The sequence below is a fragment of the Tamandua tetradactyla genome, chromosome 7 (assembly GCF_023851605.1).
Source record: "Tamandua tetradactyla isolate mTamTet1 chromosome 7, mTamTet1.pri, whole genome shotgun sequence".
NCBI lineage: Eukaryota > Metazoa > Chordata > Mammalia > Pilosa > Myrmecophagidae > Tamandua > Tamandua tetradactyla.
In genome coordinates, this window is record NC_135333.1 from 114,679,815 (window position 1) to 114,696,461 (window position 16,647).

The 16,647-nt window shown below is 52.2% G+C and overlaps 2 protein-coding genes and 1 long non-coding RNA gene across 19 annotated transcripts in view; 1 reads left to right on the plus strand and 2 right to left on the minus strand.

The window, feature by feature from the left end:
* AAAS (aladin WD repeat nucleoporin) overlaps positions 1-3,827 on the minus strand; it is a 13,552-nt gene extending 9,725 nt beyond the window's left edge. Inside the window, exon 1 of one of the 8 annotated variants that reach the window (XM_077110831.1) lies at positions 3,503-3,827. Coding sequence is in view for 1 of the 8 variants with exons in the window: in XM_077110830.1 (XP_076966945.1) it covers positions 631-753 (123 nt within the window). In the remaining 7 variants the exon portion in view is untranslated. The other 7 variants (XM_077110833.1, XM_077110836.1, XM_077110830.1 and 4 more) reach the window with 7 other exon arrangements.
* Positions 3,379-14,005, plus strand: LOC143642453 (uncharacterized). Of its 2 annotated transcripts, XR_013155666.1 has the most exons (4): positions 3,379-4,398; positions 5,255-5,409; positions 8,817-8,940; positions 13,170-14,005. It is a non-coding gene; the product is annotated as an uncharacterized LOC143642453 (long non-coding RNA). The 2 variants fall into 2 exon arrangements; XR_013155665.1 differs by having other exon boundaries at positions 3,379-5,409.
* SP7 (Sp7 transcription factor) overlaps positions 4,199-16,647 on the minus strand; it is a 68,944-nt gene continuing 56,495 nt past the window's right edge. For 5 of the 9 annotated variants that reach the window (XM_077110840.1, XM_077110842.1, XM_077110843.1 and 2 more), the window contains 4 exons: positions 13,517-13,641; positions 12,999-13,239; positions 12,501-12,528; positions 4,199-7,634 (listed from right to left, as the gene is read on the minus strand). In XM_077110840.1, the coding sequence (XP_076966955.1) occupies positions 6,357-7,634; positions 12,501-12,521 (1,299 nt within the window). In that variant the 5' untranslated portion in view covers positions 12,522-12,528; positions 12,999-13,239; positions 13,517-13,641 and the 3' untranslated portion in view covers positions 4,199-6,356. Of the gene's footprint in view, positions 7,635-8,131; positions 9,211-12,500; positions 12,529-12,998; positions 13,266-13,516; positions 14,952-16,647 lie in introns of those variants that run through there. The other 4 variants (XM_077110845.1, XM_077110847.1, XM_077110846.1 and 1 more) reach the window with 4 other exon arrangements.

A 16,647-nucleotide genomic window follows, 5' to 3' on the forward strand; every position in this document is an offset into this window, starting at 1 on the left:
CCAGATTCCTGCTGAACACCCTGCCATCTCCAAACCATAGCTGGACTAAGGGTAAGTGGCTCCAGAGACATCTTTCCCATTGCCACAAAGTTAACGTTTCTGAGTATGGAAACAGGACTTAGCTTTCTCACCTCTAATACTGGAATATTTCACAGGGTTGCTGTGATTCTTAAATCATACAGCATTTGTGGAAAACACCTCAGAGCATCTTTCTTAAATAGCAAACAATTAATATCGGTCTTTCTTCCCTTTTCTTCCAAGGAACACCACGGAGGTTGTACCTTCCCATTTCTCCCAAACTTTAAAACACTCTCCCTGATCTCACCTCCCACTCTCAGACCCTCCTACTGTTCTGTACCCTCCGTTTTCCCAACCCCGCCACCCATTCGTCTCCGTTCTTTCCAAACCCTCTAGGTCCACCCCACAGCTTCTCAGCATCTTCAGCATCCCTCATCCTCCAACTTCACCCCTAAAACACATTCCAGCCCCTTCCATTCTTCTCCCGCCTTGGCCAGGATATCTCCAGTCGGCCAGTCCTCCCGGTCTCTGCCACCCTCCTGCTGCCTCCGTTCCCATTCCCCCGACTCTGCCCGGATGCCTGCAGGTCCCCGCCGTGCTCGCCCAGACCACCTGGCCCCGGAAGTCGGGAGGCGGGCTGTCGTAGCTATTGCCTGTCACCAGCTCATTATTGTGCTCGTATAGGGTGACTTGTCCCCTGGGCGGCGGCGGAGGGAACAACCCCAGGGAGCACATCGTTCCGGTCTCGAGAAGTCTGGGGTAAGCCAACAGCCAGCAGGCGCCTGCGCCGATCCCACTCTTCCAACTCAGTTCCCGGGCTAGATTCGGATGCGGACCGGTAGCCGCAAGGGACAAACAAGCTTTGCAACTCTCAAAGGAAGAGAAGCGAAGGACGCGGGCGCGTTCCTGGGCCAACTTCCGGAGTTTCCTCGTGCACCTCCTGGCGGCGGGAGGGGGAAAGGCGCCGACAAGTTGGCAGAACCCTCCCTGGTTAAGGACCAATGAGGTTTCTTTTCCTGTGAGACTGATGTTTTTCTCAGCTCCGGATTCCCAATACCGTCTTCAACGCACTTCTCATCGCTTGGGAAGTCCGAAATAAGCCACGTTCAGGGAAATACCTATTTAAGCCCTCCCAGACCTGTGGATCGCCCAGAGGGAAATACAGGCAGTGTCACAGGAGCTGGCTGGAAGCTGAGGGATAAGCCTCATGCGGGAGGAAAGTCAGAAAGGAGACCTTGGGAGGGACAGTGCTGCTCTCACAGCAACCCAGAGTTCTCAGGATTAGGCGTCCTGGAAGGGAAAGTGGGTACAGCTGGAAAACAGTAACATTTCCTGTGTACGTGTTATGATAAGCCCTTATATAATTGTTACAACAACCCCACGAGATGAAGTGGGTTCTGTTATTATCATAGCCCCTTAAGGAACGTGAGACAGAAGAGATTGGACCTAGAAATACCAAACAAGGCATTCTGACTTCAGAATAAAAGAGACATGAGTCATTCACTTTAACTCCGAAGGATGAAATTAGACCTAGAGTCTAACACAGAACAGGTGCTCCTCTTATAACTGTATGTCTTTGGAAAACGTCATTGAATTCTCTGAGCTTCAGTTTCCTCATTTGCAAAGTGTCCTAATTATTTCATATGGTTATTTCCCATACAAAAAATAGTGGACATTGAAGCCATTTAATAAATCATAAATCAGAGTTATGTGCACTGGGTAACCAAGAGCACATAACTCTACCATCAAATAGGTGTTCTCAGGCATCAGTTCATTCATTTAGCAAATGTTAATGAGCAGTTTGAAGGGCTATGCTCTGGGGACACAAATATATAAAACATTGTCCCAACTCCCAAAAGCGGTCGGCCTCATTGGACAATCAAGAAAATCTAACATTCTTGGATTCCGTTATCTACCTCTCCTTTCTGCCTGAAAATTCCTCCTAGATAGTAGTAAGTAAGTAAGTAGTAAGTAAGAAAGTAATCCTAGATCAGAATACAAAGGGCTCCAGAATCCATCTCTAAAAATGCCTTTCACCTGAGAGAAGGCCTGAGGTGGGGGGGGGGGGGAAGGTGTCCTCTCTAATGGAATACTTCCTAAATGTTAATGTATTTGTGACATCCAGGGGAATCTTGTTAAAATGAAGTCTGGGGTGGCACTGAGAATTTGTAGTTTCAAAAAGCCTCCAAAGTGATACAGACCACACTTTGAGTGGCTCCAACCCTTTTCCATTAGCCCAATTTAATCTGCAAGATTAGTTCACTGTCACCTGGAAAATCAAAGAAAGCTTAAAAGAGCCTACCATTTAAACTGGGCTAGTTTGGGGAACCTAGACGCCAGGAAAACTGTAATTGAGAAAAGAGACAGGGCAGTCTTGAAGGAAAACAGGGACTTAATATCTGATGGACTGGTGGAAAGTAATGAGAACCCACCAAATAAGTTAACAGTCAAGACACCATCCAAACGATACCCTGAGAAAGTTATCACTCCCACCTGCTACTCTCACTATCCCTTCCACGAAACCTCCGTTTTCACCCTCAAGAGGTAATAATTATTGTAGAAATCTCCCTCTCACCCTGTAGTGTGAGCTGAAGACAAGGAACAGAACTAGGGCATTCCTATCTTCCCTTCCCCATATCTCCCATTTAACTTTTTTTCAACGTTCTTCACAATTTGCGGGTTCTAGAGAAGACCAAGCCCAGGCCTGGGGCGCACCGGGCTAACGTCACCAGGGGGCGCGGCGGCCCCGGCGATACAGCGAGTGTGACCTACCGACCCTGAGGCTCAAAGCTTTGGCGGGCGGTCTCCACAGCCCCTCCCTAAGACCCGGGCGCGAAATCGAGGCAGACCACGGACCACTGCCTGAGACTTCTAAAAGAAGCCCCCTCCTCTGGGAGGCTAGAGGCCCCGCTGGAACCGTCGTCCCTGGAGCCCGGCCGCCATGCCTTACGCGACCCGCCCGAGCGCGGCGCCCGGGCCGGGGGTCGGTAACCAAGCGCACATGGCCCGCCTGGCCCTGTTTGTCCTGGCAGCGAGCCGCCGCTATTTGAGGCGGTTTTTATCTCCCAGAAACCAGCAAAACCCCAAGGAGTCTAGGGAAGATGAAAGGGGCAGAGGGGCCGGGGAGGGGAGGGCCGCCAGGCTGCGGCGGGCGGGAGCTGGCACCGGACAGGCGGGGATCTGGAGGCAAGAGGGCCAGGCCCGGGGCGGGGGGCGGGGGGGTCCCGAGAAGCCCGCCTAGTGGGGTGGGGGCGGGAGCCCCGGGGTCCACCTCAGGCCTCTTCCTCTCCTAGACCAGGTCCAAGGCCTACCCCATCCCCCACCCCACCCCCAAGCCTTACCGCCTACGGTCTCCTGCCCCCTCCCCCCCAGTCTCTCTTCCGCCACAGCCCCCAGCCCCTAAACAACTCCTCTGGGATTCCCATTTCTTCAAAGTGCCTTTGAAGCAGCCCGCCCCGCCGCCTGAGGGCAGGGGGTTTCGCACCTGGGCGGGCGCAGGATGGGAAGGGGACTAGTGACTGGAGGTCTCCCTGCTGACTGACTCGGACACTCTGACCACTTCCACCCGTTCCTACGCCACCAGCGCAACTCCGGACCGGGTGAGATGGGACATCGACAAGGGGCGCCGCCCGGAGTCCAGCCCAGGCCGAGGAGAGTCGCCTGCGAGCTCCATCAGTCCAGAGGGGGAGATCTAGGGGACGAAGCCGCACAAAGCCCTATTGTGGCTGGTGGATCGCCGCCACAGTGTAGCTTTTGTTCCTCCGCTAACTCGGGGGCGGTTTACGTGACAGGCCGGGCCGGCCCGTGGGGAGCCGCACCACGCACTCAGTAGTCCGCGCTGCGACCGCGGTGCCCGCTTTCGGGCCGGGTCACAGTCCTGGCCAAAGTCCTATCGTGCAGAGTACAAGAAAGGGCAGAGGCAGGAACCACACTGCCTCCACTTTCCCAACTCTGTAGAGAGAACTGAGCGGTCAAAAGGTGAACGTAGTGGGTAGGGCCTAGCTCACCAACTATTTTACCGTTAGTAATGTGCAAACGTGCCCAAGAGAATGCCTACAGGATGTCCCCAGTTTGCTAAGGAAAAATACTGTGGCCCACCCTATGCCCTTCCTCATCCCCTTTTCTCACAGTTCAGTATTTCAAATCAAACTTTTATTTATTAAATTAAAAAAAAAAAAAGACTCCATGAGGGCATGGATCCCTTTCCTTCCACAATATTACCCTCTCCCCAAACTCCAACGGGTTTTACCCTTTAACTTGGGGCCTTGAGAGAGCAGAGGACAGAAAAGGAAGATCCAGAGTCACAGGAAAGGCATTCAAAGGCACAAAGCGGTTTTAACAGTCACTGGAGGTGGAGTTGGGAGCCATCAGAATTCCCAGGTGGGGAGACTGTAGATGCACCCCTAAATCAGCTTTGCTCTATAATTTCTTCTTTTTCATGGCTTCTAGGCACCACACCTAACACAGTGCCTTGCACATAGTAGGCACTCAGTAAATGCATGGTTTACTTGAATCTGATCCTAGAGAAAGCTTTCTGCACCAATTCTTCAGGAAAGGCACCTTTAAAACAATGTCCTCCCTCTGTTAGGTGGGCTTCCCCAAGAGAGCATGTCTAAGATAGCAGTGACAAACTCTCCATAACCACGGCAACAGGAGCTCAGCCTGACTGGGTCATGGTGCTGAGAGAGGGGCAGTGGGAAGAACCTACTCTGAGACCTAGCCAACTGGGGTACATTCCAGTCCTTCTCCTCTCCATAGAACTTGTGGTTTCACAGCTTCTGTCTGGGGCTGGGGATATTAGGGATCCCCTAATTGAGAGATAATCCCATCAACTCGTTAACAGATCTAGCCAACCAACTGTTTTAGCAGAGACTCCATTAATAGAGAAACCCCATTAACTGAGATCCTGATGATAGAAATTCGATTAGCAAGATCTCCACTAACACTTTGTTTTTATAGAGATGCATTTGACTACCATTTCCTTAGAAGAAATGGACCTCCTTCCCTCCCCAGCTTACTCTATATGACCCGTCATCATAACTTAGATAAATAGAATTATTATTATTACTATTCGTTACGCTTGGTACACAGAGGTTAAATACACAGACCCAGAGGCAGCCTCCCTGACCCAGGGATCACCCATCTTTGGGATCCGATCCCCAGTGGTCTGTCCCCCTCTTGGTACCCTGCTCCCTGACGGGTCACTAACCGCAATCCCCTTAACTTTGGTACCTAGTGAAGGGGCCACGAGGGGACAATAAATTATCATCATCATCATCATCATCATCATCATCATCATTGTTGTTTGGAAAAAGGAAGAAGGCTCTGGAGAATGAAAGGCAGTGGAAGAAGAAGTTGGGAAGACTGGAGTCTGAAAGCTGAGGGATAGAGGTAAATAAGCTTTAGGAGCAGAAAGGATGCATGTCAAGGAGTTAATGAGATGGAGAAATAAAGAGTTGGGCACCCTCTCTCCCTTGGCCAACACGACAAGCAAATTCACTGCCCTCCCCCTCTCTACATGGGACATGACTCCCAAGGGTGTGGACCTTCCTGGCAACATGGGACAGAAATCCTAGAATGAGCTGGGACTCAGCACTAAGGGATTGAGAAAACCTTCTCAACCAAAATGGGGGAGAGAGAAATGAGACAAAGTGTCAATGGCTGAGAGATTCCAAACAGAGTCGAGAGGTTATCCTGGAGGTTATTTTTACGCATTAAATAGATATCACCTTTTTAGTTAAGGCGTAACAGAGAGGCTGGAGGGAACTGCCTGAAAATGTAGAGCTGTGTTCCAGTAGCCTCTTGTTTCTTGAAGATTACTGTATAATGATACAGGTTTCACAATGTGACTGTGTGATTGTGAAAACCTTGTGTCTGATGCTTCTTTTATCTACCTTACGGACAGATGAGTAAAACATATGGATTAAAAATAAATAATTAATAGGGGGAACAAATGTTAAAATAAATTTAGTAGATTGAAAAAAAAAAAAGAGTTGGGCACCCAAGTGGAAGGAAAGTGAGGTGGTGTGGCAAAAGCAGGAAAGTGAGAAGCTGTGGCAAGAGAAGAGCTCAGGAAGCCACAGTGAAGGAATGAGGCACAAGGGAAGGGTTTGAAATGAGACTTTGTGGAAAGCTGGGCTTATAGAGAAGGAAGAAGGTGAGATGAGGAGGCATGCAGGAAGATATCCAGGCCCAGAATGGCCAGGGGAGAGATGGAGAGAACCCCAATGGGGAAGCATGCACGGGACAAAGTGGGTGAAGGGCAAGCAGTGGTCCACTGAACCAAAAGAGGCTGACATGGCAGCCCTAGGGCTGGCGCTGGAGACCCTGCATCCAGCTCAGATCTCCAGCAGGTTGCTCTGCTGCTCTGGGCTGCCTCCAGCGGTCTTCTCTGGGGGTGCTGGTGAGGCCGAAGGTCGAGAGGTCTGACTGGCTTCCTCTTCTCCTGCATTGCGGCCCTCCTCCAGCTCTTTGGGGCCACTGGGAGGTGGACCAGGACCTGGCTCGCCATGGGTGCGCTGGTGTTTGCTCAGATGGTCGCTTCGGGTAAAGCGCTTAGAGCAGAGTAGGCAGGTGAACTTCTTCTCCCGGGTGTGAGTACGCACGTGGCGCTCCAGCTCATCCGAACGGGTGAACCTCTTGCCGCAGAAGAGCCAGTTGCAGACGAAAGGCCTCTCACCCGTGTGCCAGCGCAGGTGGGCCTTCAGGTGTGAGGCCTTGCCATACACCTTGCCACAGCCAGGGATATGGCAGCTGTGGATGGGCTTCTTCCGCAGCCCAGCTGCTGCTGCCCCCAACCGCTCTAGCTCTTGGCAATTGGGGCAGTCACAGGAGGACCGCCCAGCCCCATTGCCCCCATATCCACCACTGCCCCCAGGGCCTGTGCCCCTTGGGGGTTTGGTCCCACCACTCCCCTCCAGCTGCCCACTATTGCCCACTGCCTTTGGTTTATAGACATCCTGGGGCATAACATGCTGGGGCCCTGGTTGCAGGAGGTGGGGAGCTGGGTAGGGGGCTGGATTAAGGGGAGCAAAGTCAGATGGGTAGGTAGGCAGCTGGGGATTTAGTGGAGGCTGAGCAGGGCTTGTGGGCAGTGTCCCTTGAAGCCCATCACCCTGGCTCTGACCACTGCCTAGCCAGTTGCCCCCAGGGTGCATGTCCCACCAAGGAGCAGGAGCGTTGCCTGGGCCTGATGAGATGCCTGCATGGATGCCCGCCTTGTACCAGGAGCCATAGGGGTGTGCCATGTCCAGGGAGGTATAGACACTGGGCAGGCAGTCAGAAGAGCTGTGCCCTTTGGGCACTAGTAGCCCAGGGTCCTGGGTACCTGTGGGCCCAGGGAATGAGTGGGAAAAGGGAGGGTACTCATTGGCATAGCCCGAGGTGGGTGCTGGAGGACTGCCTGCAGGTGAGAGGAGCCCATTGGTGCTTGAAAAGGGGGTTGGGTAGGCATCCCCCATGGTTTTGGGGACAGAAAGGTCACTGCCCACCGAGTAAGGCTTCTTAGCGCCTGCTTTGCCCAGTGTTGTTGAGTCCCGCAGAGGGCTGGAGCCACCAAATTTGCTGCACGCTGCCGTCAGCATGGCCAAGGGACTGGAGCCATAGTGAGCTTCCTCCTGTGGGGAGAGGAGGAGGGGCAGAATGAGGGGCAAAACTCTGGGACTGAGCCCTAGAGAAATGGAAGACAGAACAAAGGGGTCAGGAAGGAGTTGAAGAGGATGGGGAGTTAAAGGTATCAGGGAGGAGGCTAGTGAAGCCTGGGGGCCAGGGTCAGAGCTAAAATGGATTCATGGAAGGAGAGCAGAGACCCAAGTCTGCAGCCTAATGCCCCAACCCTGGAGGCTTAAAGCAAAGCTTGTTTTTGGGTTGCTAGCTTGTGTGCTCAGGATCTGCTAGGAGAAGACAGGTCTTAAATAGCTTTGAAAAGGACTAGAGATAGAAGCAACACCTGAGTGAGATGAAAATTTGGGATCATGATCCTTGGAATTGGGTTTAGAGCAGAGGCCATGGTCAAAGGCTTGGAAAGGAAAGATGAGGCCCCAAGAGCAGCACTGGGAGAAGGCTGAGTATCAGGGGACTGTAGTTTCCCCCATCCATATTTCCCCATCCTCACCCTATATTCCGTTTCTTGCTTCTGCTTCAACCCCTGACTTAAGCAGCAGCCTGGTCTCCCTGAGGTCAGGTCCTTGGGTCCCTGGTAAGGAATCTCTTGGCAGAGACTGGGGCTGGAGAGCAAGAGGAAGTGATGGCGGAGACACTGGGACATTGAGAGGGAACAGGGCTGCTGCCAAGCCAGGATTGCGGCTGAGGCAAAAATGTCTTTCAAGCGGGTAGTAGGCACCTCCTGCTTTGTGGCACCAGCTGGTACCCCTTTGAGGGCTAGAAGAGCCCGAAGTCCTTATGCCACTCCAAGGCAGGGAACTGGGGTGGCTAAAGGGCTGGCTCACAGACACATTCCACCATGCCTCAGCGTCCCACGAAGCTGGTATTTCTTCCCCCTTCTAGCACAGTGAGTGAGGGAAGACATGTATGTGTATGTAGGGCAAAGGGGACTTTTAGAAATGCAAAGAGTCTCCTAATGCCCACCATGCTGCTGCTCCCAGGGAAGAGGCAGGCCAAACCACCCTTGAGACATCACCCTCAAGAACTCATGGCCCCTCCCTGGGTCAGCCTCAGGACCTCCCAGGAGAAGATGCCCTCGAGAATTCCTGGCAAAGACAGGCATCCATTACTGAGAATCTTACCAAAAAAAGATGACCTCAAAAGCTGACCCCATAATCTTTGTGTGTCTCTCCTAGCAACCTAGTTCCCTGATTGAGATCCTCAAAAGCTACTGTGCCTGGTGCTTTCCCAGTAAAGCTGAGAAAGAACCCAAGAATCCAGAGTTCCCAGACCTGCCTGGTAACTCCTAGCTTTTGGAAGGTGTGTATTATACTGATCCTAGATGTAGGTCTGGGGATCTGAAGGTTGCAATGAGTGTGTGTGTACAGTTCCCACCCCGGATTGTTCTCCAAATGTGAACCTGCTGCACCCCACACCCAATTACCTCTCTTTGAAGTCTGCTAACTCCATAGGCTCCCAGACTTGAGCCATTAAAAGCTTTCCCAAATCTGACCATAGTAAATCCCCAGGATCCCCCCATCCACCCCCAGCCAGGGTTTTCCTGGAGCCGCTGATCTTCCATGCAGAGCATGGGGTGAGGCAGGGTAGCTGATGGGGCAGCAGTCAAATTCTAGCAGAAAGGAGAGGTAGAAACTCTGAGTTTGAAGGAGAGAGGCAGAGACCCAAAGATATGAAGAGCAAAGGACCCAGCATAGTGTCAGAGACTGACATAAAAGTCCCACTGGAATGGAGAAAGGGGGAACAGAGTGGGAAAACTGTCACTAAGAAGCAGGAACGTACAGATACCCCAAAGAGCAGAAAAGTAAAAGGACAAAAGGGAGGGACAACGAGGAAAGTAGAATAAATAAAAAAGGAGAGCTGGCTGAAGACACTGGGATTAGAAAGCAAAGGAAACCAGAGAAGAAAGGAAAGGAGGGAGAAAAAATAAAAGGGGAAGGCCGAGGAAGAAGGCAGACTTCCTACCTAAGAGAAAACCACTGTGGCACTGGGCCCCAGAAAACCCCCAGACCAGGCCACTCCTCCCTTCTTCTCCCCCCCTGACTGCCCCCTCCCCCTCTGCCCAGCCCTGCCCGGCTCCGTTGGTTTCCCTGCGGTCGGTTTATTTTTAAAAACGCCGACGCGGTCCCCCCCGCCTGCCCGGCCCTCACACTGTGGCCACAGGGGCCTCGGCCAAGCCTAGGGACCCCACCCAACTGTGGGGAGGAAAGGAGGGGTGAAAGAAGGCAGCTAGCCCCAGGCCAACCAGAGACCCCAGCCCTGGGGAGAGGAGACCCACAGGGCCCCTGTGGGCAGGGAAAGGAAAGCAAGTAACAAGATTCCCCATCAGGCTGTACTGGAGGCCAAGAGCTGGGCACAGGATTGTGTTTCACCACAGCCTCAGTTTCCTTCTCTGGCTGATTGCTCTCTCCCAAGAATTGGGAAAGGTTCCTGGTTAATGGTTCTGAGTATACTCCCTATATATAATCAAGTGTATTACCTTTCCAGGTCCTAGGAGTCCAGCCTTCTAGTTGTTTTCCCCCCATCTCCACCCTACCATCCATTAAGGAAAAAAAGAAAAGAAAACAAACAAAAAAAACAGACTTAAAATATGGAAGGGGAGCCTGCTCAAATGTAGAGGAGAGGAAAGGAGTCTGATGTTTTCAAGGAGCTAATGGTCCCCCGCCTGACCTCCCACTGGAAACGCTCACTATACATCTGAGGATTAACAGGCCATAGATTCTGAGCATCCAAAGGCCCGGTTTCCATTCCTCATCTTTCTCAGCCTCTTCCCAAATTTCTTAGCTTTCCCAGCTTCACAATTCTCTAGTCCTACCTAGCCCCCCACTTCTCTCTCTTCTTATTCTCCTACATTTCAGCCAGTCCAGGTGAACCTCCCATCAAGAAACAACTGCTCCCCTCTCAATCCCAAATTCTTCCCACTACCAGAGAGCCCACTCGTCCCAACAGAGGGATTCTGGTGGTGGTGGTAGAGATGGAGAGCCCATGTGCCCAAAGGCTAGGTGAAAGGGATGGAGGGCCTGGAGTGTCTTTGTACTGGAGGCATCTCCAGCTTATTGGGATTGAGGGAACATGAAATCCTAGTGTCTCTGACACATTCCTCTTGCCAAGTGCTGTCACAATCCCATGTCCTTTTAGTAGGCCCATGGACTATCCCCTCCCCCAGATACCAGTGCCACGCTGGCAAGTCTGGCACAATGCCCACTCCCACTGACACTGCCCTGCCCTGGATGGATCCAGGATTTCCACGTACCTTATTTCTCCAGCTTCCTCAAGACCACAGTGTTTCAAAGATGGCCCAGTATAAAGCCCGTAGGAGAAATGGCAGAGTGAGCTATCTGTCCCCATTGTGGTTGAGGGATAAGTCAAGCCTGAGGACGCTTGCCTTATACAGAGCAGTGACAAGGGACATAGTGCCCACCCTACTGGCTTGCTTGCCAATCCCACAGACTCAGTCACAAACTCACACTATCTCACAGCCTTACAAATACACCATTCCCCACTTAGACTAACAGACACTCTGTTAGCACAGTTACCAGAACACCTGTGTCCTCACAAAACCAGCTGTGTGCAGGCCTGTTGCTTTACACTCCAACACATATAGTCAGGCCAGTGAATACAGATGTTAAAAGACTCCCACCCCAGCTGACAAATATTCTCTCCTGCTGACTAAATGACATTGCTTCCTGTTTGGTCCATCACCCCTGGGACCTGAGCTAGGGCACTGGGAATAGAGATGGGGGCTTCTGAGGGAATCAAGAAAAGGGAAGGTTCAAGGCTACTGTAGGGGCCTAATGTTCAGGAGGACTCTCTGACACCAAATCCCTGTAGAGGGATTCAGAAAGCAGGTGGAGATAGATACAGAAAAATGGAGTCAAGGACCAGAAGAAGGGAGAACTCAGGACACTAAACCAGGCTCTGAGTAGCAGCAAGTCCTCTATTCCCAATCTCCTATCCAGGTCTCCTCCACCTATGCACATTGGCACCCAAGAAGCCCTGGTAGAATCAGTGATTTCTCAGGGCCCTGAACCCTGACTTCCCTGGTATCCCAGATTCCTCCAACCCCAGAGCCAGAGGCAAGGGATGCTGGGGTCCCAGCCCGGGAGGGAAGTGGCTCAGTCTGCCCTGGAGCCTCCCACTCCCAAAATAGAGCTGAGTTTGTCTTTGGCTGAAAGCTAAATATTTGTGAGCCGGGCAGGCGGCCTCAGACCCTGTCCCTCCCCCTTGGTTCCCTCTCAGGCCTGGGCTCAGCTCCCCTGGTCAGCCCCCCCACATGCACAGACTGTCCTTCTTCCTTCTCTCATAGCTCATCTCCTCTCCTAGACATACCAGCCCAGAATCCCAGTCCCCTCCTCACACACAAACCAGACAAGATGCTGCTTAGGCTAGGATTCCCAAGAGATGGCACCTCCAAACAACTCTATCTAGTTGCTACTCCATGCCCACCCAACCTGTCCTCTCTGCTTCTCTTTCCTGATCTCTTACCAGCTTATCTATTTCCCACCCCTCTCTCCCTACTCTCCCTCTTTTCCCTTCTTTCTCCACACTTTTTTCACCCCTCAGAGTTGGTGTGCTTGGCTGACCCTTGGGATCCATGACTTTTCCTAACTCAATCCCCTCTTACCTTCCTTTGCCTGCGCTCCCACCCCTAGTCCTGCTCCGTTCTCCCCTCTCGGCTGCCCTCTGCTCCTCTCTCCTCTGCTCCCCCCTCTTCTGAGGTTACTCCTCTTTCCTCATCAGAGGGGCCCCTGGAAGTGACAAGCGCCACAGCTACTGTCTGTGTGAGTTGGAGGGTGGGTGGGCAGGGAATGGGGCCATTAAGACTGTCGCTAGTTTCATGGGAGGAGGAGGGGAGCAGTTACCTCAAGCAGGGAGGACGCCATCCTGAGACTGGGGTGCGGGTCCCAAGGAGCCAGGCAGATGGAGAGAGCCAAGCCGGAGAGAGGGAGAGGGGAGAGGGAGGGAGAATGGGAGAATGGGAGAGAAGAGATCTAAAGTTAGAAGGGACTGGGGGGGTGGGGGGGGGCTGCTCTCTGTCTGTAGGGATCCACCCTCTAATTACAGCTTTCCCAGCGGAGAAGACTCCAGATCCAATGAGGAGGGTGAGAGAGGGAGGCAGAGGGTCCAAATTTCCTGCTCCATTTGCTGAGCTCCCCAAAGAAGGGATCTGTGAGGGAGAGGAGAAAAGGGGGCACCCAGTAAAGGGGCAGGAATCAGGAAGGGGGGTGGATAAGAACATGGGCAAGTTGTCAGGGCTTCCTTGGGAGTACTGAGAGGGGAAAGGTTAAAGGGATGGTAGACCCAAGTGTCCTATGTACCCCCAACAAACCCATAGTCATTAGTGAAAACCTATCATGTACCTGGGGAGAATCTGGGGCTGGGTGTCCCGGGTCTCTTCTCTGAAGGTCTGGCAGTGAGGGTGCAGGCAAAGGATGGCCAATGAGTCCTGGGAGGGATCTGCTCCCCTCCCAGGCCAGCTCCACTCCTGTTCCCTCTCAGGCTCCAATCTTACGCTTCTACTCTGATTCCAGAGTCCTTGCTGCTGCTTGGCTGCTGCTGCTTCTGCTGCTGCTGCTTCTGCCGCCGCTGCCGCCGCCGCCGCTGAGGAAAGGAACAGGAGGGAAAAGGAACAAACCCCAAACCACTAATTAGAGATCCGGGGGGGAGGACGGGGGATTGGGGACGACACTCACAAAGAGACTGGAACATACTGACATACACACTCATGGACAAACACAAGGATGATACATGCACACGTACACACACACAGGACTGCCCACACAGACACGGCCACTGTCGTGAATGAACACAAACTCACACACAAATGTACACAATGACATGGCTGGAGGCACCCTAGCTTGTTTTCCCGGTCACCTACCTTTTGATTAGGAGTGCTGTATGTGTGTGTGTGTGTTCTATGAGGTGGCAGAGAGGACATGCTCTGGGATAGAGGCTTCTGCTGCCCAATGCACAGGGTCACTGAGGTAGGTTCTAGAGCAAGGCCTAGAGGGAAGGGATGGAGAGTGGTGGAGGGCTTGACACAGGCTTGCCGGTTCCCGGTCTTCCTCCCAATGCCTCTGTTTGACTGCTGGGAAGTGATACCTCGGCCTACCTCATCCTGTGGGGGCAGAACCTGTATCTTCTAATTCTGAACAAGTCTAAGGCAGACAGGACTAAGGGTATGGGTTGATGGTCACTGGGTCAACTCATCCATGCCCAGGCTTGGCCCTTTGAATCAACTCCCAGCCACCACCGCCACCACCTCCGCACTAAAATAAAAAGAAATATTCCATCTTTCCTTGCTAGTTACCATCACTGGGCCCCTCTTAGCCAAGGGTCTACTCTCCATTCTTTGATGGATAGGTCTTCTCAGCAGTAATCATGCTTTCCTGGGAGAGAGCTCCTGGTTCCCTTTCTCATTGTCATGCATCAGTTTCCCTCTACAGCAGGAAGAATTGGAGTTAGAGCTTAAGCAGGACTTCCAACTTTGATTTCCCATCAAAATGGGGAAGAAGAAAGGTATCATCTGGGTTGGGAGAGGGAAAACAAAAAGGTCTATTAACTGAAACCTGGACTCTGGGTAAGCTTATTGGGAGAGAGGGCCGGGCAGCCCACGTGGTATACTGGCATCTCTTCCACAGAGGGGCCAGCCAGCTGGGATTGTTTCACAAGTTATTCCCAAACACACACCTCTGCCCCCTCACAATCCTGCCCCTCAGTGTCCTTTCCCATTCTTACTCCCCAACACAATTTTCCTCACTTTCTCTTTCTGACTCTGAGTGCCCATTTCCTTGCCTCTTTTGTTCTCCCAACTCTCCAAGGAAACAGTGGGGAAATGGGTTGAGCAGATGGAGGCCCAGAGACGGTTACACAGCAATCTGGGTTTAACCAACAGGCAGGAGCAATGTTCAGGTTAGGACCCAGGAGTTCTGGATTCCTGCCCCTTCATTTGACTTGAACCCTGTAAACCCATTTTTGAGGAAAGGGTTAGGGAGGGAATCAGGGTGGACAGCAGACAAAGAAGCAAAAGAAAAAAACACATAAAGACAGAGAGAAACACAGAGCAAAAGAACTAGAAGAGAAGCTATGAAGTATGAGAAAGAAAGGGACTGCTTTAAAAAGGCAGAGAACAGAAAAGCCTAAAAAGGAAAGGTAGCAGGCCTTGAGGAACAAAGATGAGACAATGAGAAGACAATGGAAGGACAAAAAAATAGCTGGAGGCTGGCCAGGTCTGGAGGAGAGGGAGGGTTAAGTGGCCGGGCAGGTGGGGGTGGTGGGGGGTGGCAAGAATGGAGTATAAATAGCCCATAATTGTGTCTGATGATTACACGGGCCACCCCACCCGTCTGCCCAAGAGGAAGTGCCCATGGTGGGGTGTCCCAGTAACCTCATGGTGTCCCAGTAACCTCGTAGTCTCCCCCTTGTGGGGAGGGTCTGAACTGAAGTGCTAGATGAATTCCTGGGACCCCCAATTCAGAAGTTGGGTAGAAGCTGGGGTAAGGGGCCTCGGAGAAATTAAAATCAATTCACCAGAAGCAGAAAAGTCAGAGAGTAGTTAAATCAGGCAGGCAACTGAGGCAGAGGAGAAAAGTCTAGATTCTGGAGAAGAGATGGCAGGTGAGAGAAGAGGTTGGCACGCAAACAAGATTGGGGTACAAAAGGAGACTAAAAGGGAAAAAAGAGGAAGGATGGAAAAAGAGGCAGAGTTGTGGAGAAGAGATGCATGAGAGAGGGTCAACCTTCCCCACTCCCATGGTAGACGTTAAGCCCTAATCCTATTTGAGAAGGGGCAGATGTGTTCAAATCCCAGAGTGTTAGGGAAGAAAAAGGAGGAACAGGGTCCCCAGGACAATGTGAGTAGGACCCCTGATGTCCCAATCCCAGTATGATAGTCCCCGAGCCCAGAGCCCCTTATCCAAAGGTCTTGCCTAAACCAGGCAGAGGAGCTGACTGAAGCCCCAGCTGCCTTCCTCACGCCTGTTGCCTTCAGGACCTGGGATCTGAACCTATACCTTTTTACAAGATAGTTCTCAGCCTAGCTGGGCCCCTGGACTCCTGGGCCCAGCCTCCAGCTCCCTTCCCAGTGCCCCCAGGGGCTGAGGGCAGCAACTAGGAGCCCTGACCAAGGAACTGCCTCCACCCTTACAGGCCTCGCTCTGCCCAGCCTCCCAGGGGGTGGGGCAGCCCAGGCAAAGGCGCCATGTGGCAGGGGCGGGTGGAGGCTGTGGCTCTGGTCCTTCCAGTATAAACCCCCTAGGCATCTGGTTTCTATCCACCACCACCCACCACCCTGGGGGCCTCTCAGCCTCCACCCCTGGCCACCCAGACACTGAGCTCTGAGAGATGGATGCCCCTGTAGGAAGGGGTGGGATGGGGCCTTTCTGCTCTCCCAACCCCAGAGCTGGGCTGAACCACAAGGGACTGAAGGACTGCTTCCTTCTCTCCCTCCCCTAGGAGAATCAGGGTGGGATTGATTTCCAGGCTAGAGGGGATTGAATCCAGAACTGAAGCAGGTTCTTCCTAATGGCTTTGGCTCTTTTTGGAAAAATTAGTAGGAGTGGAGAGAGCATGACAATTAGGAAGAGTGGGAGACCTCTAACCTCCTACTCCTTAGGGAAGCTACCTCCTTTCACACCCACTGACCCCTGCCTACCCTCCTGGGCAGAGCTGACTCTGCTAGCCCTAATCCAATGGGACTCCTAACTCTTTTCTTTCTCATTATAAAAGGCTTGACTACCGTAGAGAGAATCACCAGTAAACAATGATCAGAGCCCCTAAAATACAGAGATTGACACATACTCTTATACACACCTAGTGAGCGACACACACCTGCACATATGGTGGATAACACCCAATTCCTACACACACACACACACACACACACACACACACACACACACGTATACTATGGAGACACACACTGACGCAAATTGATATTCTTATACTAATCAGATGATGTTTACATTAAGACACTTGTCCTAAGCCCAATCACAAAAATGCAAATAACAG